At 55.8% G+C, this 23438-nt stretch overlaps 1 protein-coding gene across 1 annotated transcript in view; it reads left to right on the forward strand.

Moving 5' to 3' along the window:
* Cacna1i (calcium voltage-gated channel subunit alpha1 I) overlaps nt 1-22430 on the forward strand; it is a 103074-nt gene extending 80644 nt beyond the window's left edge. The window contains exons 24-37 of the mRNA XM_074084532.1: nt 3193-3282; nt 5202-5394; nt 5958-6109; nt 7314-7423; nt 7993-8126; nt 8939-9009; nt 11880-11958; nt 12545-12666; nt 13364-13702; nt 13948-14094; nt 15022-15126; nt 15634-15799; nt 17334-17530; nt 18705-22430. Coding sequence (XP_073940633.1) covers nt 3193-3282; nt 5202-5394; nt 5958-6109; nt 7314-7423; nt 7993-8126; nt 8939-9009; nt 11880-11958; nt 12545-12666; nt 13364-13702; nt 13948-14094; nt 15022-15126; nt 15634-15799; nt 17334-17530; nt 18705-19334 — 2535 coding nt within the window. The 3' untranslated portion in view covers nt 19335-22430. The remainder of the gene's footprint in view (nt 1-3192; nt 3283-5201; nt 5395-5957; nt 6110-7313; nt 7424-7992; nt 8127-8938; nt 9010-11879; nt 11959-12544; nt 12667-13363; nt 13703-13947; nt 14095-15021; nt 15127-15633; nt 15800-17333; nt 17531-18704) is intronic.
* The last annotated feature ends 1008 nt before the right edge of the window (nt 22431-23438 follow it).

Consider the following 23438-nt stretch of genomic DNA (forward strand, 5'->3'; position numbering starts at 1 on the left):
CCCTGACCCAGGGGACCCTGACAGGAATTTTAGAGCCAACTACACTGGGTATGCTTCCCAGCTCTGTCACTTGCTGTAGGTGTGGCTTCCCTGAGCTTAGTTGGTTTTTTTTGTGTGTGTGTGTGTGTGTGTGTAGTGCTGGAGTTTGAACTCAGGGTCTACCCCGTGAGCAACTCCACCAGCCCTTTTTTGTGATTTTTTTTCTTTTTTTTTTTTTTTTTTCATTTTTCTTTTATTATTCATATGTGCATACAAGGCTTGGTTCATTTCTCCCCCCTGCCCCCACCCCCTCCCTTACCACCCACTCCACCCCCTCCCGCTCCCCCCCTCAATACCCAGCAGAAACTATTTTGCCCTTATCTCTAATTTTGTTGTAGAGAGAGTGTAAGCAATAATAGGAAGGAACAAGGGGTTTTGCTGGTTGAGATAAGGATAGCTATACAGGGCATTGACTCACATTGATTTCCTGTGTGTGGGTGTTACCTTCTAGGTTAATTCTTTTTGATCTAACCTTTTCTCTAGTTCCTGGTCCCCTTTTCCTATTGGCCTCAGTTGCTTTAGGGTATCTGCTTTAGTTTCTCTGCGTTAAGGGCAACAAATGCTAGCTAGTTTTTTAGGTGTCTTACCTATCCTCACCCCTCCCTTGTGTGCTCTCGCTTTTATCATGTGCTCATAGTCCAATCCCCTTGTTGTGTTTGCCCTTGATCTAATGTCCACATATGAGGGAGAACATACGATTTTTGGTCTTTTGTGCCAGGCTAACCTCACTCAGAATGATGTTCTCCAATTCCATCCATTTACCAGCGAATGATAACATTTCGTTCTTCTTCATGGCTGCATAAAATTCCATTGTGTATAGATACCACATTTTCTTAATCCATTCGTCAGTGCTGGGACATCTTGGCTGTTTCCATAACTTGGCTATTGTGAATAGTGCCGCAATAAACATGGATGTGCAGGTGCCTCTGGAGTAACAGTCTTTTGGGTATATCCCCAAGAGTGGTATTGCTGGATCAAATGGTAGATCGATGTCCATCTTTTTAAGTAGCCTCCAAATTTTTTTCCAGAGTGGTTGTACTAGTCTACCCCGTGAGCAACTCCACCAGCCCTTTTTTGTGATTTTTTTTCTTTTTTTTTTCCGAGATAGGGTCTTGCAAACTGTTTGCCTGGGCTGGCTTCAAACTGAGATCCTTCTGATCTCAGTTTGTGAGCCACCGGCTCCCAGCTGAGCTTAGTTTTTCCATCTGTAAAATAGGAATGCCATTGCCTACCAGGCAGCCTGTGGGAGCCATCAGTGTGTTGAGCCCCTTGGCCCAGGGTGGGGCCACTTTCCCATCATCCATCCTCTTTCTTGTCTCTCTAGTTGGCAGGCAGGTCCTCACACAGTTCCTGCTTTGCCTTTGGTCCTCTCTCCTGGGGACCTGCCAGGCTCAACTCATCTGGGGAGTGCTCCCCTGGCTGGTTGCCTCCAAAGAGCTTCTTCTGCTCGCCAGAGTGGCTCCTGCTTCTTGGTAGTACTGGGGTTTGAACTCAGGGCCTTGCACTTGCTAGGCAGGCACTCTACCACTTGAGCCATACCCCCAGCCTTTTTGGCTCAGTCATTTTTTGGATCTCTAGTTTTTGCCCCTGGCTAACCTATGACCATGATCCTCCTACCTGTGCCTCTTGTCGCATTGCCAGAATTACAGATGCATACCACCATGCCTAGCTTATTGACTGAAATGGGGATCTCACTAACTTTTTACCCAGGCTGGCCTCAAACCACGATCCTCCCCATGTCTGCTTCCCGAGTGGCTGGGATTACAGGCACAAGCCACAATGCCTAGCCCCTGCTTCTGCTTCTTGAGGATCCACTCAGGTAGCCAGCTGTGTTCAGATAGGCACATGCCTTGCCCTAGCTCATTGCAGGGAGGGAGCAGGATCCAGGCCCAGACCCCCACCTCACTGGGTGGCCTGAAGGTAGATGCTCACTCACAGACCCAGCTTCCCATACTACCTGGGAGGGAAGCCTTGGGGTTGAGGGGTGGCGAGTGGCCAGGGAAAGAGGCCAGGGACAAGACTCAGTCACTAGGGAGTGGCTCCCTGTGGTTCTCAGGAGCAGTGCTTTTCAAGTTTTTAACAACCCAGGGGTTGGTGAAACAGTGGGGTAAAGATGCCACAGAAAGCTGGGGAAACCTGAGGGGGGCTTTTGTAAGCTTGCTCCTGACTCCAATCACCCATGCATTCCACACTTGGCCTTTCCCATTCCTGGTATACTTGACCCCAGGCTGGCTGCCCTGGAGTACTTAGGGGGTGCTAAGCAGCCAGAGCCATAGGGGAGGGTCACAGCATGGCCTGTAGCCTCTTGACTCCTCAGCTGTGTTCCCTTAGGCAAGTTCTAGACCCCTCTGTGCTTTGGTGTCCTCATCTGTCAGTGCAGACAGTGATGACAGGTCATGGAATGTATAGACCTCCTGTGCTTGCTTGGTAAAGTGGACTTCCTCTGTGTCCCCTGCCCTGCCTGCTCCTGGGTCCGAGCCCTTTCCAGGCACCCTCAGCATCATTCCCCTTGCAAGGGGAAGATAGGGGACTGTGTCCTAGATGGGTGGGAAGGATGGGCCACTGCAGGGAAAGGGCCCCATCCCATAGCCTGACTTCCTGTCCTGGGCAGCAGAAGCACCAAGGAGGGCATGAGCCATTCTGCCCAGGGGACCTCAGGCAGCCTCTGGTGATATAGGACCCTTTGTGAACCCATTAACTTCCCATGGACTTGGAGCTACAAAGACAGTGCTTGAGTTCAGTTCAGAAAACCCTTACTGAGCAACTGCTGTGTGTGAGGCAGTGCTGGGTGCTCCAGACCAGCTGGTGACCTGCTGAACAGCCGTGAGGATGCTGGCCTGCCATCTGTTTAGGAGCCATAGCTGGCTGTCTCCTGGTGACCACCTCCTTTTAAAACTCTGAGGCCAGTGAGAGTAACTATCGCTAGTTTACAGATGAGGAAACAGACCCGGAGACATCAAGGAACTTACCCCAAATCACCCAGGGCTCTGACCCAGGGCCACTGCAGGGCATGGCCCTGCCACACAAGGAAGGCCTTTTTGTCCCTCAGCCTCCCAGAGGCAGGAGGATGGAGAGCTCAGCAGGTGTAGGTGTGGCCCGAGCTGCCCACACCCCTTAACCTTTCCCCTACCCTCCCCTCTTGGTATCTTCCAGGCTTTGATGTCCCTTTTTGTCCTGGCCTCCAAGGACGGCTGGGTGAACATCATGTACAATGGGCTGGATGCCGTGGCTGTGGACCAGCAGGTGGGCATGGCTGGGGCCAGGTCAGGCCTGGTCAGTGGGGAGGAGCATGTCTTTGGGGCTCAGTGGTCTGAAACTAGTGTTGTGAGCCCATGACTCTGGTGTCTCTTGACCACCAGCCACAGCCCACGCAACATGTCCTGTCCTGGATCTTCACCATCAGGGCTGCCCTTTGGGTGGTATGAATCCTTACTCCACTTGCTTCCCCAAATCCCCCTCCCTGCAGGGGGAGGAATCTCAGCTGGCTCCCACCTGATGGGGCACAGAACCTGGTATGTGAGGAACCAAGTGCAGGAGGTGGGTGGGCTGAGCCACCTGGCAGAGGGACAGCAGGTGCCAGCCTGAGGTGAGAGGGGCGAAGGAAGAATGACAGGAGGCTAGGGGAGGCGGCAAGCTGGGCCAGATGGTTCCCAAGACCCCCGCGTGCATTATGGCAAGGCAAATTTTATTCTGTGGGCAGAGGGAGTCAGTGAAGGAGTTATAGCAAGAGCAGCGCCCCTGCTGGTCAGGTTGCTTGTGGGTGCCTCCTGTGAGCTGCTGGGTGAGGGTGGATTTGGGAAGGGGGACTGGATTGAGAGGATCAGGGAGGGGGCTGGGCCTGAACCTTGGCTCCAAAGACCCTTCTGGAAGCAGGGGTCCTCTCTGGGTCTGGACAGAGACTTTAGGCAAGACACATGGCTGACTAGGGTTGGCTGGGTCTGAGGGAATCTGAGGGGTATCTGGGAGAAGGATCAGGTAGGCTCTTTAGGGCAACTCAAGAGTGGCTGCCCCAGTGACCTCTGGCTCTTGGCCTCATGGGACCCACCTTGTTGCTCTGGAGCTAAAGGTGAGTCAAGGGCTGATGGGAAATGAGAATATTTGGAGGTGTTGCTCCACTTCCTTGTCTGTCACCTACGAGACGCCAGGTGGACACTGATGGGCTACAGGGATGGGATCCTTTGTTCTCTTCCAGCCTCAAAGACTCAGGAGGTTCAGCAGTGCATAGGCACACATAGACTCCACGAGGAATCTCAACCCTTTCTCACTACCTTGTTTTCTGACTTGTTCCTAGATGGATGAATGAGCAGATGAATGGATAAGTGGGGGGATAGGTGGATGGATTGGTAGTGGTGGGTAGAAGAGAAGATGGATGGATGATGGAGGGAGGAAGGGATGGGTGGGTAGATAGATGAATAAGTGGATGGATGGATGAGTGGGTGGGTGGATGGATGGACGGGTGGACGGGTGGACGGACGGGTGGACGGATGGATGGACGGGTGAACGGATGGATGGGCGGGTGGACGGGTGGATGGGCGGGCGGGCGGGCGGGCGGATGGGTGGATGGATGAATGGGTGGATGGGAGAGTGGATGAATGGGTGAGTGGGTGGGTGGATGGATGGACGGGTGGACGGATGGACGGACGGGTGGACGGGTGGACGGGTGGACGGACGGATGGACGGGTGAACGGATGGATGGGCGGGTGGACGGGTGGGTGGGCGGGTGGGCGGGTGGACGGGTGGATGGGCGGGCGGATGGGCGGATGGATGAATGGGTGGATGGGAGAGTGGATGAATGGGTGAGTGGGTAGGGAGATGAATGGATGGATGGATGGTTAGGTGGGTAGATGGGTGAGTGAGTAGGTGGATGAGTGGATGTTTGCATTGGCTCATGAATGGTAAGTAAGTGAGAGGAAGAAGATAGGCAGATGTGTCCAGGAAGCTGTGGCTGCAGTGGGGAGGAAAGGAGCTTCTCCTTGCTGAGCACCCTACTGTGCCAGGCCCAGATGGACACTTCCTACCTGCTGCCTCATTCAAACTTCACAGCCTCCTTGAAGGCAGGTTGTCGCACCCTCATTGCACAGAGGTTTGGTGAGGTCCGGTGTCTGCCTGTGGCCCTGCGGTGCCTGATCAGCCTTCTCCATCCCTGCCTGTGGCCCCCACAGCCTGTGACCAACCACAACCCCTGGATGCTGCTGTACTTCATCTCCTTCCTGCTCATCGTCAGCTTCTTCGTGCTCAACATGTTTGTGGGCGTGGTGGTGGAGAACTTCCACAAGTGCCGGCAGCACCAGGAGGCCGAGGAGGCGCGGCGGCGAGAGGAGAAGCGGCTGCGGCGCCTGGAAAAGAAACGCCGCAGTGAGTGGATGCTGGAGGTGGGGGGGTCCAACCCTGGGCCCCTCTGTCGGGCTGCTGCTCTTCTACAGAGTCCAAGGTCTGGGCCTGACTTGGGCTCCTGGGCCTTTGAGGCTGCAAGGGAACAAAGGATCCCATCCCTGTGTCTGTAGCCTGGCCCCTTTCCCCAGCATCTGCCTGTCCAGGTGACCTGAGCCCATCAGTGTCCATCTAGAGTTCACCACTGCTCACCCCAGTGAGCCTCCAGGTGCTTCCTTCAGTCCAGGCAGAGGCAAAGGCCCAGCCCAGATGCCTGGTCCTGGGTGTGGGTCCTTTGTCCTCCCCCACTGCTGACCCAGAATCCCAGCCACAGGGAACGTCCTGCTCTCTGTGCCACTGTCCCCCATGCCTTACGGCTTTCCTCATGGCACCCTCACTGGGTAGAGACCTAACTCAGACCCAGGGCTGGTGTGGACCAGTATCCACCTCCCTTCCCCTCCCCTCCGCCTCCCCCTCCTTTGTGTTCTGTCCCCTTCCTCTCAGCCCCAACCCTCTGAGGCCTGTGCCACTCCCTCCATACCATGCAGAGGCCCAGAGGCTGCCCTACTATGCCACCTACTGTCCCACCCGGCTGCTCATCCACTCCATGTGCACCAGCCACTACCTGGACATCTTCATTACCTTCATTATCTGCCTCAACGTGGTCACCATGTCCCTGGAGCACTATAACCAGCCCACGGTGAGCTCCGGTGTCCCCTCCCAGCCCAAGGTGGTCTCAATAGGACCCCACCCAAGGACAAGGTAGGGCCGGGGAATCAGCTGACAGCAGGATCCAAGCAGCCACCCCATGTTGGGCCCTGTACTGGGCACTGCAGGGAGAGGAGGCAGAGGACAGCCTTGTCTCCAGGGAAGCTCACAGTCTGGTGGGACAGATGAGTGAAAGGAAAGGTCACTCGTTCTCAGTGGGTAGGAGAGGTGACATTTGGGACCATCCTAGAGCATGAGTAAGAATGCTGTGCTTGTTCAGTTCTCTTTGCCAGGCACGCTACATGAATGAACTTTACGCTCATAGTAACTTTAAGGCTGTGTAGATTTTATAGATGAGGAAACCAAGGCTCAGAGAGGTTAAATGTGCTGCCCAACTTAGTCAGCTGCGGTGGTAGAGGCAGACCTGGGACCTACATTTGCATTCAAAGCGTACTGTGTAGGCTCCGCTATCAGCTGAGCGTACAGAGATGGGATGGGGGTAGCATTCCATGTGGCAGCACCACTGCAGGCGGTCACTGCAGGGAGAGCGTGACCAATTCTCAGAAATGTGGACAGCATGGACGGGGAGGATATGACAGGAAAGTGCATTTTAAAAGCCTCAGCTCAATGGAGTTGGAGGGAAAGACTCCAGGTAAGGAATTAGTATCTTCAAACAATAGAGGGGGAAGGAAACCATGGGCAGAGTGGAACAGAACCTCCAATTTAACATGAAGAAGTGGTGTAATCATAGCTCACACTTGCCAAGGATTTATTCTGTGCCCAGCCTTGAACTCTTAGCTCATTTAATTTTCACAGCAAATTTCTGACGTAGGTGATACCGTTTTTCACAATTTTCATATTGAGAAACTAAGTGTCAGAGAGGTCAGGTACTTGTGCAACATCACACAGTGAATAAAGAGTAAATGCTAAGCCAGATCCAAATGTATGCAGTCTGATTTGGGTGTCCTGTATTGCCTCCAAAGAGGAGCAACTGGATCAAGTCAGCAGAAATAAGAAAAAGGAAACAATGTCAAATGAATAATACACATTAAGTAAGATGGAAGAGATAAAAACCCTGTATTGTACTAAATGTGAATGGATTAAATTCTCCCCTTGAAAGGCAGAAACTTTCTAAGTGGAGGAAGATTGTGGGGCAGATCATGGGGACTGGATCATGCTTCTCTTTGTCCCTGTAGTCCCTGGAGATAGCCCTCAAGTACTGCAACTACATGTTTACCACTGTCTTCGTGCTGGAGGCTGTGCTGAAGCTGGTGGCATTTGGCCTGAGGCGCTTCTTCAAGGACCGGTGAGTAACTGGGCCAGGCTAGAGCAGCAAGGTGGGAGGCGCCAGAGAAGGAGAAACAGTACATATATGGACATTGATGGCCAGGGGCTCCCTGCTGCTGCCAAGATCTCTGAACAGGAAGTGACTAGATGGATACAGGGCATCCCAACAGGCCCTTCTCAGCTCACCTCTGGTGGGTCCTCCATACCGCACAGGCCAAGCAGGATCTGCCTCATGTTAACCTTCGTTTTCAGAGGGAACATGTGAGGCTCAGAGAGATTGATGAACTGGCTGAAATCCATCCAGAGGGAGCAGGTGGCTCAAACTTTGGACTTAGAATTCAGAGCCATGTGTCTTCCTCTACAGGAGACTAGAGATGTTTATTTAGCTTAGTTAGCCCCCTGTTTGGGAAGTGCAAAGGGGGCTCGACTCAGTGGTATTTGGCAGGACTAGTAGGGAGGGTAGCCACTCAGTTCAGTGGACCACAACAGAAGGGTAGAGAGCCAGGAGGCCCCCTCCAGCTAAGGTATGCCTGAACCAGAGTGCTCGTCCCCTGATTCCACTCCGGCCTCCTCTGCCTGGCTGAGCAGGTGGAACCAGCTGGACCTGGCCATCGTGCTGCTGTCAGTCATGGGCATCACACTGGAGGAGATCGAGATCAATGCGGCACTGCCCATCAACCCCACCATTATCCGGATCATGCGAGTCCTACGCATCGCCCGGGGTGAGGGCAGGGGGAAGGGGACAGCCAGGGGCAGGATGGGACTTCCCATTGCCTGGGGGGAGGGTAAGAGCATGCAAGAGTGGGGCGGGGAGAGGCAGGAGGCATTCACAGCTTCACCCCTCGTGAACACGCCTCCCGCACACTCACTTCCTCACCCCCCATGCTCGTGCACACATCCCTGCTTCCTCATTGTGCCGCTGTCTGTGTGGCAGTCTCAGGTTGTGACAGAGGGAACGGGATACTGCTCCACTGGCTTCCTGGCATTTCTCCAACACCATGTCTGTGATCTAGTCCTCAGCACTTTTTCCCAGAAGTCCCCTCTTATCCGGAGGTCGTTTCTATGGTTCTTTCAAAACCCTCCTGCCTCAGTGCTGGCCTGGTGCCTCTTACTTTTCTGCCCACCCCCTCCCTGTTGCCTCCATGTTCCAAAGAGGGACGGGATGCACAGAAACTGGGCAGGTGACACCAGGGTCCTCTTTAGGCAGAGGGGTTGGGAGAGGTATGGACGCTCATGTCATTTTTGATCCATCATGGTTAATGACACATTCATTTGCACATTTTCGGTCCCTCCACTCCCAAGTACATGTCCTCATTCTTGTGGATTTTTTACATTGACATTCACACCTGGTATTGTGCATTTTGTGCAAGACCACATTCACCTTGTGGCCACGCCACATTCTTGTCCTGTGGCTGATCCTGCTCACATGCTGCACACTCCCGCTCACCTTTCAAGTCCACATGCCTGCACGTCCCCCGCACACACATGTTCCCCACAGCCTGGGCTGAGGGCCGGGGCCGGCTGTCGCCCACAGTGCTGAAACTGCTGAAGATGGCCACAGGAATGCGAGCCCTGCTGGACACAGTGGTGCAGGCTCTGCCGCAGGTAAGAGCCACTCCCTTCTGGAGCCCTGCCTACAGAGGACTGGGCTGGGCCTTGAGGGTTGCGTACGTACTCCACGTCCCTTCTCCTCAAACCTACCCAGACCCAGGGCAGAGTCCTGTCTCTTCCCGGCCTCCCCACATGGCCACCCAGTGCCTGCTCTGGGCCCAGCCCTATGCAGCCTCTGAGGATTTGCACAATGCCTTCAGGAGCCCCCAGGCTGGAGGGGGACATAGACACCTATGTGGGGGGAGGGGCCTGCAGTGTACTCTGGGAGAGAAGGTGGTGCCGGACACTCTCTGGGGAAATCGGGGAAGGCCATGCAGGGAAGGACAGCTTTGACCTTTACCTGGAAGGTGATTTGGCAGGAGGAGGTATCAGTATGGAAAAAGAGGTCCCCAAACAGCCTTCCAGGAGGGATTGCAGGAGCTCCTGACCTGAGCTGGGGACCCTGAGCAGTTAGGAGAGTAGAAGGGAGCTGGTGTCAGTGCCACCAAGGGGGCATTTTTTGTCCCCCCCTGGTAATTCTTCAGTCCCAGTGCCCCCAACTTCCTCACCCCCATCCTGATGGCTTGAGGCTTCCCTTGTGCTCAAGTGGGCTGCACTCTGAGGTGAGCCTTGTGGTTGTTTACTTATTCATCAACTCATCTAACCTTAAGGAATTTTAAGCGTCTTGAAATAAAAGGCATAGATACAGTACACTAGAGATGAAGATAAAAACCAACAGCCCAGGGGAGGTGGAAGCAAAGTGAATTCTTTCAGGGACCTGGGCTGAAGATACCAGTGAGTTCTGTTCTTAAGTTTGGTGTGAACGTCCCAGAGGCCCAGTTACAAAGCAAAAGTGACATGGCTCTTGTCAGGTCTGCATAGATAGCAGAGACACTCAATCAAATGTTTTCCCTAACGCATGGACATGGCGGCAGAGGGGCTGGTGGGCTGGGGCTGATGTGCAGACAGAAAGTGGGTTGGAGCCATATTGCCTGAGATCAGAGTGTGGGCCCTGGGCAGGTGACTTAAATTCTCATGATTTGGTTTCCTTGCTCATGAAGTGACAATGATGACAGTGTTTATTTCAAAGGGCTAAAGCATATATAAAGCACTTAGTAGGACCTGGTTCACAGGAGGTGCCAAAGCAAAGTTGGCTAGGAGTGGGAGTGGGGATGCAGTGGTCATGGCTGTGCCTCCTCCCCCTTTTCTGACCCATGAGCACCCTGGGCTGGCCCAGGACACATGGAGGTAGTCAGAAGGCCTCAGCCTCAAGCAGGAGACCTGCGATGGTAAATACAGTGACATCAGCTCGTTATGAGATGCACCTGCCAGGTACCGTGTGGCTAAGGTCTTGCCTCTCAAAATCTAGTAGCTGACCTCCATGCTGTCCTCATTTCCTCAATTCTGTGTAAAGTGTTGTGAAAATAAAACTTCAGACCTTCCCATCCCACACCACCCCATGCAGGGGGAGGAGGTATCAGGGAGGGCTTCTCAGAGTAGAAGCCATAAACTGGTCTTTGTGGATGAGGAGGAGGCATTGACAAACATAAAGACAGAGGGTCTGCAGGGTTGGAAGATCAGGCCAGGAGGGGGCCTCAGGACCAGGTCACAGAGGCCTTCAGCGCTGAATAGCTTTGTCCTGTGGGCACAGGAGTATTTGGACAAGAGGCCTCAACCAGAGTGCTTTTAGAAGTCACTCTGCTTTGGCGGAGAGGCTGGAGGCAAGGAGGCTGGTGAGGAGGCTGCTGCGGCTGGCAGGCTCTTAGATGCTGATGGGGAAGGAAAAGAAGGGACCTGGCTAGGTGTGCTGCCGCACACTTGCTTCACGGTGCCCACTAAGTGCTTGTTTCATTAATGAACAGAGCGCCATTTAATTAGGCAGCCACTCCAGCACAGCGCAGCTCGGAAGGAAGCCCTCCTCTGGAGCAGAGAGCCTGTGATTAACGGGGTTTACTTTTCAGCAATTACTGCGAATGCCTTCCAATTCTGAGTCCATTAGCGCAGCCTTTGGAGGGCCAGGGACCCACTTCGTTTCTAGGGCAGAAATGCGATTGAGCCTTACCTCATCCATGGCACAGGTAAAGGTGTCTCTGCCAGGTGGATGGATTTGAACTAGGTTTGGAATCTGGGGCATTATCTCCTGCAGGAGCTGTGGGATGGGGGTGGCTGCATTTGCAGGAGGCTCCTGGGCCTGTGTTATTCCTGTGCTCATTCTTCTCCCTGGCCAGTCCCTGAGCTGGCCTGTGGAGGCAAATCTGACTTCATTCAGCTGTGTCCCTGCACTTGAGGACTTCCCAGCAGAGGACAATCATTTACACTTGCATTGTCAGATTGCATTTGGTCTGCCTGGAGGAATTCAGGCAGGCTTCAAGGGGGAGGTGGCATTGCTACTGAGACTTTCTCCCTTCATGCATGGAATCTTACCGAGCACACAAGGTGTGCAGAGTAGCAATGGTGTAACAGACTAGGGCAGGGCTTGGATCCCTGTCCCACCACTTACGAGCTGTGTGATTCTGGGCAAGTGACTTTGCCTCTCAGCCAGTCTCTCTTCATGAGGAAGGGGTATAAAAGATGGTTTCAAGGCCTTTGTGAGGAGCAGGTGAGCTACCGAGTGTGGAGGGCTCGAATCAGGACGCTCACAGTGAAGGCTTCTGCACCATTCTGCCCTCTAGGAGGTCACGAGGGGGATGGCAGTTGACAGACATGGACATGCAGTCTGGCCCAGTGTCCGATGTTACAGCTGCTCCCTACCTTAGGCATGGAGCCTGGCCCCACCTCTGGCCCCTGGCCTGAGCCCCCTTACCTCCACCTTCCCCAGGCCTCCCCCGCTCTGGTCCCTGCCCCCAGCCCTCTCTGCTCTTGGCCCAGCCTGCCTCTCCCCACAGGTGGGCAATCTAGGCCTCCTCTTCATGCTGCTCTTCTTCATCTACGCCGCCCTGGGGGTGGAGCTTTTTGGGAAGCTGGGTGAGTGGTTCCTGAGGCCTGGTCCAGGGCAGGGCTGGAGGAGGCAGGGACACCCTCCCCAGGGGTCACTGTACTGGGGAGAGAGATACTTCTGCTACAGGGCCCCTGGGTGGGAGGCCTCTGCCATCCATACCCCATCTTGGAGAGATGTGGGACCATCTGAGGATGATGGGACCCTAAGCCCGGCCATCTGGTCTCCGGGCCAGTGCCAAACCTGAGTCAGTGCTGCCCCCCTAAGCAGAGAGGCCAAGGCAGAGGGCAACATGGCCCATGCCCAGCTCAGCCTTGCACAGGGTCAGATCCAAAAAGCAGGGTTACCTGAGGAGCTGGCCCTTACCTCTCACACCTCGTCCTCTCTCTGGAACTCATTCTTGGGTTGAAGGAAGAACCAGACACTCCTGAGTCTGACCTCAGCTTGTGTGCCACCTCCCCAAGTCTTGATTTCTCCATCTGTGGGCTGGGCACAGTCTGCATGCACCTCTGAGGGTGTGAGGGAGATTCTGAGAGGAGGCTGGGACATGCCAGCTCAGGGTAGGCTGTGAGGGGTGCTGCCAGAGAAACAGGCTGACTTCCTCTCTCCTCTCAGTCTGTAATGATGAAAACCCCTGCGAGGGCATGAGCCGGCACGCCACCTTTGAGAACTTCGGCATGGCCTTCCTCACACTCTTCCAGGTCTCCACAGGCGACAACTGGAATGGGATCATGAAGGTACTCGTGGGCAGGCTGAAGAGAGAGCAACCAGAGGCTCTTGAATCCCTGCGGGTCAGGGCCCCGGTCCCGTCTGCATGCCCCATTGCACACAGGAGGGGAGTTAGGGCCCCCTCCAGAAGTCCAGGGTCCCCACGGCATGGGAGGTGGAGCTGAGGCCAGGACAGGGCAGCCCTGGGGCTGTCTAGGAGAGGCATCTCTGCCCAGCGGTGGGGACTTTAGGCCCCCAAGGCATTTACTGCACTGTGGGTCATCAGCAGAGGCTTCCTGGCTTGGCCCATGGCCAGAGGACAGAGTCAGTCCCCTGCTTTGAAGCCCTTGGGATGGAGACAGGAGGCAGCTGTGGCCCTTTCCTCGCTGAGCACCCCAGCCTGGGGAGAATGCTCCCCCAAGCTGGGCAGAACAGCTGGAGGGTGGAGGAGGCTTCCTCAATTGAGTTGGGCTGAAAACCAGACCACAGGACAGGCCTCTGGAGAAGCCCCAATGCCACTTTCAGGGCCAGGAGACCAGGCCAGCTACAGTGCAGGGTGAAGTGGGTGCAGTCAGTGCCCCTCTCTGGGGGTGTTAAATCCCTACCTTACCACCTGCATGTGTTTGGTCCTGGGCTGGCCTCATCCGTCTGGCACCTCTGCCCCTCTAGAGGTGAGGCAGTGGCTTGAAGGAGGCCTGGACCTCACCTGCCCTCCCCGTGGTGTAGGACACGCTGAGAGACTGTACCCATGACGAGCGCAGCTGCCTGAGCAGCCTGCAGTTCGTGTCCCCGCTGTACTTTGTGAGCTTCGTGCTTACTGCCCAGTTCGTGCTCATCAATGTCGTGGTGGCTGTGCTCATGAAACACCTGGACGACAGTAACAAGGAAGCACAGGAGGACGCCGAGATGGACGCTGAGATTGAGCTGGAAATGGCCCATGGCCTGGCTCCCAGCCCCCGGCCGCCCACCAACTCCTCAGGGGCCCTGGGCCGAGGGCCAGGAGGGGTGGGCAGTGGGGGCGACAACGAGGGCCGCCTATGCCGCCGCTGCTACTCTCCAGCCCAGGTGGGCAGGGGCAGAGAGGGCCAAGGGTGGGCACTGTGGGGCAGGATGGGCAGCTGAGCTGGGAGGTGCCCTCTGTCTTTTGGGGCCCCACCATGCTGAGCTCCAGGACAGGGTGACCCTGTGATGAAGGGCTTGGTTCCAGGCCATGGGCACAGAGAACGGGAGGGCAGCTGTGTTCTGCCCACCCTACAGTCCCGGGACCCCACCGATAATCCCACCTGTCCCCACCCCGCCCGTCCGCCTAGGAGAACCTGTGGCTGGACAGCGTCTCTTTAATCATCAAGGACTCCTTGGAGGGGGAACTGACCATCATTGACAACCTGTCTGGCTCCATTTTCCACCACTATGCCTCTCCTGCCAGCTGTGAGAAGTGTCACCATGACAAGCAAGAGGTACCAGGCAGCCCGGAAGGGGACTGACCCTGGTGGTGGGGGCTCTGGGCCCCAGAGACACACTTACTCTGGTGGCGGTGGTAGATGGTCTCTTACAAGTTTGGGTTCACTTGTCTGTCTGCAAGGTGGGACCCTGTGGAGTGACACGGAGAGCTGTCAACCCCAGCACCACGCTGTATACAGTAGAAGCAGTTGCCCAACCTGTGTGCTGCTGGTGCAGGCAGGAGCCCTGTGTGTGGTCTCTGGTGTATTTGACCCTTTCCATGATGGGAAGGGGTCATCTGAGTCTGCTCTTCTACCACAGCCCTGAGCCCCTCAGAGCCTCCTTGGGGCCCCTGCCCTGGCTCTGCCTCGGGGCCAAGCCCTACCCACCTTGGGGCAGTTTCCTAGATGGTCCCCGAGGTCTGTCTCCAGGACTCAGGAGCCCCTCCCCGCTCCTCTGCAGTGTGGGCTTCTGAGCTACCCTAGCTCCAGGCCCAGCCTCATGTGGGGGCAAGGTCATTCCCAGGAGCCTTGGCAGGAGTGTGAAGTCTAGGATGCCCTACCACCTGCCCATGACACCCTAAGCCCCATCTAGGGCTCAGAGGGGTCAGATCCAGCCCAGGCTCTGTGCGCACTTGGTCTGGAGCAGGCAGACAGCTGTGGAATTCTCAGCCCATGGTACCTCTCTGGTCTCAAACCCAGGCAGCAATGTGGGCCCCTTCCTAGCTTCCATTAGGAGTGGCCTCTGTGTTACTGTCATGTATCATTCAGGCAGGGCCCCTATGCAGGGTGGGCATACCACCTATGCCCAGCAGACTTATGGACCACTCTGACCACTGCCCCATATCCTTTCAGAGCCATGTCACTCAGAGCTCTAGGCCCAGGCTCCCTATCCCAGCCCCAGGTGTGACTGGAGGCCATTACCACCCCCCCCACACACTGCAGGTGCAGCTGGCAGAGACAGAAGCCTTCTCCCTGAACTCAGACAAGTCCTCATCTATGAGTCTTGAGGACCCCACAGCTTGCCCTCCTGGCCCCAAAGACAGCAAGGTGAGCGGGCTAGAGGGCTCCCTGCACCCCCTACCCCTCTCCTTACAGTACACCATGATGCACAGCTTCTGGGGCCTTGTGGGACTTCAGCAAGGCACAGTCTAGCTATTCAAGGCCAGAATCAAAGGGCAAGTCACAGGGCCCATCTGCCTTGAACATGACATCAAGGCAGTTCTCAAGGATGTTGCTGGGCAGGGGTCACCTCAGGATGCTGGCTGAGGAGTTCCAGGGAACTCCTGGGCATGCCAGGGAAGAAATGCCAGGGCCAGGCCCCCCATGTGCAAGACTCCAGGCAATCACCAGAAAAGAGGGACTATTTTCTTCATATGTGGATGTAAAAACTGAGGCTTGGCAAAGGGAGGCCACCCACCCAAGGTCATGACCACAGGTTGGCTCCTGTGACTTTTCATGCCTTTGCCACCTTTGACTTGGTTTCTGTGCTGTGTAAGGGTGTGTACTCAGTCTCGGCCCCTTCCTCTCCGTCTCTTCTACTTCCCTTTCCTGTAGGGTGAGCCGGACACACCTGAGCCCATGCAGGTGGGGGACCTGGGCGAATGCTTCTTCCCATTGTCCAACACGGCCGTCTCTTCGGACCCAGAGAGCTTCCTCTGTGAGATGGAGGCTATCCCATTCAACCCTGTCCGGTCCTGGTTGAAGCATGAGAGCAGCCAAGGTGAGGGGCAGGAGCTCCAGTGCTTTCCCAATCCTGGGTCTTGGGCACCTGCTTCAGGGGCAGTGATTGAGAATTTTCCTAGATATTTTTGCCCAGACTATTGTATTTAGTCCAGAAGGAACCAGATGGATATCTGGCAATAAGAGATAGACTCTGAGGTCTGATGTAATAATGATAAAAGAGTAAGAGCCAACTAATACAGAGAGGTGACATAATAATAACCGAGGCTTGGGGTAAGGGGAGCTTCATGCTGAGCTTCCTAAGAGCTGTGGTGAAAAGAGAAAATCAGCTCACTGTTAAGCAGAAGGAAAGCTGCCAGAATATTGAAGTGTTTTTTAGAACTGAATTTGAGGGGCATTTATCCCCCAGATCTTCACACAAGGTGATGCTAAACAACAGAAAGCCTGGTATCTTTAACAGCCGCTTTGTAAAACATCCTGACATTTATCTTTCGGCTCTACTCCCTGCATCCTCTGAGGGTAGTCTGTACGTTGGGCCTGTGGCTGGACTGTGGGCACATGGACAGGGGACTGAGTTGGCCTGCCTGTTATCTGGGCTCCTCTTTGGCTTTCATCCTCTTGGAGGATGACTCCCTGGGAGCGAGTAAGGGGAGAGGAGCCCAGCAGAAGAGGGACCCCCAAGTCGCCAAGCCCACCTCAGGTACTCTTCTGAGACATTCGCTCCCAGGAGCTAGGGTGGGATGGCTTTTCCAAAGACTGTCCCTAGAGCCACTGCCTCTCTGCTGGACATGGTGACTGAAGTGCCAAGACCCCAGACTTCCTGAATCCAAAGACTAGGCACAGGGTTTGACCCCAGAGCCACTCTGGTCAGTGGAATCCTGTATCCTTTAGTTAACCATTTATTTACGTTCTCTTTCAATACCAAGGCAACACGGAATAGAATCTCCGACCCCAACACCCATCCGGAATACCTACTTACAGGTCCCCAACCTCATGTCCCGTTCTTATCCTACAAGGTGCAGAAGGAACCGTGGCAGAGGCTGCTGCTGGCCCTTCCCCAGCAGCCCCAAGCTCTGCCCTGGCCTCATCCTTCCCTTCTCTGTCTCCATGGAGCTAACCAGGCCTAACTGGCAGCTTCAGTCAGCTTTGCCCAACCAGCGCAGGAACCCTACTCTTCCCTACCTCCTTAGAGGTGTCTCCAGGCCTGGGCAGGCCCCGTGGAATGTCAGGGCCTGAGGGATGACTAATCCTAGTATACCTGGTACTGGGCTAGGAGCTCTGTAACTTCTTATTCTCGCAGCCTTCTCTCCTCCCCTTGGAGTGGACATCTGTCCCTTTCCAGAGAAAGAGACCCAGAGGGTAGTCCCTGAGCCCCATCTGCTTGACTATGAAAATAGTGCTTTGGCTCAGCGCCTGTCCTTCCAGGAATCACACTAGCTGCCTCAGTATTTTTCTCTTGCTCTCATGGTGGGAAAACTGAGGCTAACAGCCCGTGTGTCAGGCACGCTTAGTGGCCTCCCTCCACGGATGTGCTCACCTAAGCCCACCCCAGCTCTGTCTCCTTCTCCCTGCAGCATCCTCAAGTCCCTTCTCCCCCGATGCCTCCAGCCCCCTCCTGCCCATGCCCGCTGAGTTCTTCCACCCTGCTGTGTCTGCCAGCCAGAAAGGGCAGGAGAAGGGCATGGGCGCAGGGAACCTTCCCAAGATCGCCCTGCAGGGCTCCTGGGCATCTCTGAGGTCACCAAGTGTCAACTGCACCCTCCTCCGGCAGGTATGGGTACCTCCTGGGCTCTGCAGAGAGGTCCTCATGGGGCATTAGTCATGTCTGAAGGCCAAGTTGGGAAGGGGAAGGGCCCTACCAAAGGTGTAGGGCACAACTGTGCAGGGGGAGTTTGGGAAGTTGTGTGGGGGAGTGTTGGAACTTGGGGGAGGTGGCACCAGGGGCTGATAAGATGAGCAGGACCAGCGTCAGCAGCTCAGGTCCCTGTAGGCACAGAGAGGGGGACCCAGATGGTGGGAGCCTGGAGAGGTCGATGGGCACCAGCTTGAGGGAGGAAAGACGGACGGGACACCTGGAGGATGTTGCCAGGTGACATGGTGCTGGGGGTTGGGGAGGATGCCTTGGACACTCTGGGTGGGTGTGGTGGGGGCTTGATTACTAGAGATGTGTAGAGGGGTAGATCTGGGGACAGGAAGGAGATGTCAGCTGCAGGGTCCCCTCTATTGGGTTGGTTGGCCACAGCCCTTATACCACCTGGGCACAGAGGGCACGGAGCACAGAGCAAAGGCTCTGCTGTCACGCAGCTCTTTTCTGTGGGTTGTGAGAAGGGGGCTGCTCCCGATCCCATGCAGTGGTGGGGACAAGGCTGGCAGGTGCTCTTGCTATCATTCATTCATTCACTCAGAGATGGCTGACCCCCAAGCTCTGTGTTGGGCTGTGTGCTACTCCCTAAGCAAGATTACAAATTCCCTGCCTCCCAGGGATGACAATTCAGTGTTTAGAATGTGCAGGGCTGGGGTGGAGGAGAAATGATAAACTCAAGCAATGCCTAGGAAGTATGGTCTGTTGGGTAGCCGACATGTGCTGGTGGTGGGGATGGTACCTGGCACAGGAAGCTGGGAGGTTTCCTAAGACAAGGACTGGGGGCAGCCAGGGCACAGGCCCAGGAGGGACCATGCCAGTGGGGATTGGGGGATCCCCAAGGAGGGACTGTCCAGAGGGAGGGGCTGAGGGACAGGGAGCCTGAGGCCTCTGTGGTGACTGCCACCAGATCCCCCAAGCTCAGATGCAGCAGAAGGAAGGCCCTGAGACTCTAGTTTCTGAGCAGTGGAAGCCTGGAAGTTTGGTGCCCAGGGAGACCGGTCACCAGGGAGCTGGGAAAGAGCGTGGTGTGTGTGTGCTGGAGGGCACTCAGGTGGCCCTATTCCCTTTTCCCTCCCCACAGGCCACCGTGAGTGACACGTCGCTGGACGCCAGCCCCAGCAGCTCGGCGGGCAGCCTGCAGACCACGCTGGAGGACAGCCTGACCCTGAGCGACAGTCCGCGGCGCGCCTTGGGGCCGCCGGGGCGGGGGCCGGGTCCCCGCGCGGGCCTGTCGCCGTCGGCGCGGCGCCGCCTGAGCCTGCGGGGCCGCGGCCTGTTCAGCCTGCGCGGGCTGCGCGCGCACCAGCGCAGCCACAGCAGCGGGGGCTCCACCAGCCCGGGCTGCACGCACCACGACTCCATGGACCCCTCGGACGAGGAGGGCCGCGGCGGCGCGGGCGGCGGCGCGGGCAGCGAGCACTCGGAGACGCTCAGCAGCCTGTCGCTCACGTCGCTCTTCTGCCCGCCGCCCGCGCCGCCGCCGCCCGGCCTCCCGCCCGCCCGGAAGTTCAGCAGCACCAGCAGCCTGGCCGCGGGGCCCGGCCGCCTGCGCGCCATCGCCGCCCCGACGCGCGGCCTGGCCCGGAGCCCCTCGTGGGCCGCGGACCGCAGCAAGGACCCGGCCGGCCAGGCCCCGCCCGCCTCTCCCGAGCCGCAGCCGCCCCCCGGGGAGCTGGAGTCGGCCGACGCCGCGAGCAAGAGGAAGAGATGAGGGGCCGCAGGGGCCGCGGACCGCAGGACGCCCGCTGTCCGTCCGCCCGCCCCGTCGCACCTTCTTTTACCTCAGGAGCCAGGGAGCAGACAGCAATACTTTGTCCACACCTGGGAGCGAGCGGGGCCCGCCAGCCAGCCCGCTGAGCCGGGGATGGAGGAGGGGCTGGGTTAGCCGAGGCCCAGGCGAGGCCCCGTGGTCAGGGTGGTGGTCCTTCCAGTGCATATACCTACATATGTGCAGAGAGAGAGACAGACACATATATTTATTTATTTTTTTTACTGAGAGCTTATGACTTCCAGAAAGTGCTAACGTTGGGGGTGCAGGCCAGGGCCTTTGCTGCTTAGCACCCAAGCCTGCCCAGGGCAGATACTCACGCCAGCTGCAGTTTGGGGGTGTCTCCCAGGGTTGTGAGGAGTTTTAGAGGATGCACAGGGCTCAGAGGCCGGTGGCCCGGAGACAGGCCCAGGAGAAGAGGTGCAATTCAGGGTGCACATTTTTTTTTCCCCTTTAAAGAAGAGACGCTGCTAATGTCCCCCACCGCCACCCATGTGTTGGGGTGTCTGTCTTGTCCCTCTGAACCGTCTCGTTTGTTGTGAAGTCTTGTAGACACGCCAGAGCACACAGACTCTCTTAGTTAACCAGTTAGATGTTTTCTTTAGAAAAATCAGGGGTGAGTAATTGTATTCTTAGAACAGGGGCTGGGAGAGAGCAGCTTCAAGACTGGGTATGAGTTCTGGCACCAGGAGAAGTCTTGACCTCAGTGAGTATTGGGGGAGTGTTCTCCCCCCCCAGAAAGACCACAAGTAGGAATAGGAGGAGAGGGGACAGGAGAAGGGAGATTGGACCAGGCATGGTGTACTCCCAGGGTCACGGGTGCTGTCCTGGTCCACGCAGGTGCACCTGGGCTCTGAAAGTCATTTGTATGGGGACTTACTTCTTTTACCCTGAGTGTGGGTCCTGAGCTGCAGTCATTCCTAGGGATGGTGGTTGCCCCATCCTGAACCACTCTGCCTCTGCCCCAGTGCACTTAAGGGGTGTGGCAGATCAACAGGATATTCAGCAGGGGTATTATAAGCAGCTACCCAGCCCTAGGACCAGCCTCTTTACCCCAGCTCTGCCAGCCTCCAGCCTCCAGCTCCAGGTCTCCTCACCTGGAGACCCACATCCTCCCATTCCCTGTCTGCCTGAGTCTCTGTCTCACAGTCCCTAAACTGCAGGTCACAGGTTTTCCTGTAGCAGTGTTTCCCAAACAGGTTCAGGACAGGTGTCCTTAAAAATTTGAATAGTTACACATTTATTTCAGTATTTATTAGAAAAATGTAATGCATTGAACCCATGACTTCACAGGCATACTGCTTAGGTCCAGCCCAAGTTTAAAGTGTGGCTGGATTTAAAGTCAGTTGAAAGAAGATTGAGGCATGTTGGTAGCAGTGGTCCACAGATACAGCAGAAGGGTGGGGAGCATGGGAAACGCCAGACTTCAGCAATCACCAGAGTCTTCACCTTCGCTCTCCTCCAAGTGTTGCCTTGGTTCTTACCCTGAACCTTGACTTCCCAGAACTTGGGTGGTGAGCCGTTGGCTTTGTGGATAGACTGGGGTCTTCTTGGCTGGCAAAGTGCCCTTGGGTTGGGCAGTGTGGTGGAGTGAGGAGAAAGTGAATGGTATGGGTGTCATTGGGTGCAAAGCCGTGTTCCTTAGTGCTGAGGTGGTGAGGGGCAGGCAAATGTTAACAGACCCACTCTAAACCTGGGGAAACTGGGAAGTGAAGCAGCCACCCAGCATCCCTCAGGGCTCTGGCAGCAAAGAAGCTGAGGCACTTGTGAAGCCAGAGTCTGAACACCTGGACTATGCACAAGGGCACTTGTTCGAAAGGAGGGTGACTCAGAAGACCCAGTGTACAGTCAGCCAGTTTGGCAACCAGGGCTGGGCTGGCCTGAGCCCTTTGGGCTTCCTGGAGATTGTCTCTGGTGCTGTCCGGCAGCCTTCATTTTCTGGGTCCAGCATCCATCATCTTGTTTAATCTGCAGGGTGGCCTGTGTCACCTTGCTCTGAGTAGCTAAGCAGAGATCATGTCCAGGTGTGTCTCTGTATGTTTACCCTGAACTGTGTGATTCCAGAAACTGGGGAGACAAATTGGGGAGAACCATCTGGGTAAAGGCACAGGCCTGCACATAGGCGTGGTCAGGCAGAGCAAGTGTACAAAGAAGGCAGGAAGAGCAAGCAGAGAAGCTTTGCATGTTTCCTGAGGGCCCCAAATGCTTATCCCGGGCATTTTTCTCTTGTTCCCGTGGGTGACCAGGGACTAGGGAAGCTGTGAGTTGCTGGCCAGGATGAGTCACAATGGGTAAGGGGTGGGCAAATTGTCCCTCCCTCTCCTTAACCCTGTGGCCTGGGGCTGTGGCCTCAGTCCATGCATTTCCATCACCAAAGCACAAACTTCCCCAGTCCACATGGGCCTGGCTGTGAGGAGAATGGGGACCAGGTGCCAACACTCTAGTTTGTTTGCAGGGCTCTGTGAATGGAGGCTGGCGGACACCGGGACATTTGCAGAGAGGGGCATGAGGCCAGATAGGGTGGTAGTCTCCCTGGCCTCTTCCTCACCTCTGCACCTGCTTTCTGACCAAGGCAGCCCCTTGGAGGAGAACAAATCAAGCCCAGTATCAGCTTGTCTGCCTGTCTCCTTCCCCACCCTCAACGCTCCCTGGGGCCCACTGCTTCCAGGGCCACCTCTCCAGCCCCCTTTGCTGCGCTGTGTAAGGGCTTGGGGTCTTAGAAGCCGCTGTTTAGCCCAGACACACATACTCTTTTTGTCTTTGTGCAATAATCAGTGTTCCTGGCAGAGCCAGGGCCAAGCTGGGGCCTGGGGAGGAGGCAGAGGCCACCTCCTTCAGGAAGTCCCTGGCCAGGCTCTGCTCCTGTGACTATAGCACTCCCAGCCACTGTACAGTTTCTATGATGCGAATGAATTTCCTTCCTAGCTGCTGATGGCGCTGGTCCCTGCTGGCTATGCCGGAAGGTCCAGGCATAGAGAAACCACTCGACAGCCGCTGCCAGCGTTGTTTTGAATAAAACCCCAGAAGCTGATTTAGGAATTTCTCTGTGTGTCTCTCTGCTCTTTTTTCCCTTGAGGGGTGGGTGTCAAGCTGGAACTTTTCCCAAGGAGGGGTGGTATTTTTGTCAGAAATGCCCTCAGTCAGGATCCTCTGGAGGCTAGAGTATGTAGGGCTGGGGAGGCAGCAGGGCCTGGCTCTTGGCTCTGGGGGTGGGTAAGATCTAAGCTGAGGGGTCACTCAGGAAATGAATCCACCTACTTTTGCCACTGGTTCCTGAATTTACATTACTGGTTTTGTCAGTAATGCTGCAAAGGACAAAAGAAAGAGGAAGAGCACAAGAAAAAGAAGGGAGAGAAGAAAGAAGAGAAGGGAAAGAAAGGAAATAACTTCGAGAGTCAAGTTTTTAAAAAGTGCAAAGTTGGGGTTCACTTCAGGTGTAGCTGGATCAAGGGCTCTGGCTGTGTCACTGTCTCTCCACCTTTTGGCTCTGCTGCTTCTGCTATTGCGTCCCTTCTTTGACAGAGGCCACAAGCAGCCCCAGGCTCGGGCGTGTCCAGCACCTCGCAGTCTGGCAGTCCTGGGGGCAGGTGTGGGGACGTGTGCTCAGCCTCACTCAGGGTATGCACTATGGAGACGCTGTGATGGGATTAATCAGTCCCGAATTCTGTGCTCACTCAGGCTTCCAGAAGGGCAATCCTTGCATCATGGTCTGAGAGTAGGAAAGGGAGAGAAAGCCCAGAAAAACAGTTGAGTGCCTGCTAGGAGGAGAGAGTGAGCACTGGGCATCAAGACCCAGGATTCTCACCTTGAGCTAAGCTCCCTGGAGAGATGGCTTTCATCCCTACCCTTCACCAGGAGGCTGAGAGCCCCAAGAGACTGGCTGCCAGAAGGTTGGGAGAACAGGAACAGCCACATTGGTGGCTGGAGAGCCCAGGCAGACACCAGCCTCCTGTGGGGATCCCTATCCCCATTGTGTGGCCTTTTTCTTTTCCCAGGGACTGACCAGGACCGGGGTCCTGTAGGGTCAGGGGACACCAAGACAGCAGG

The sequence above is a fragment of the Castor canadensis genome, chromosome 8, assembly GCF_047511655.1.
Source record: "Castor canadensis chromosome 8, mCasCan1.hap1v2, whole genome shotgun sequence".
Lineage (NCBI taxonomy): Eukaryota > Metazoa > Chordata > Mammalia > Rodentia > Castoridae > Castor > Castor canadensis.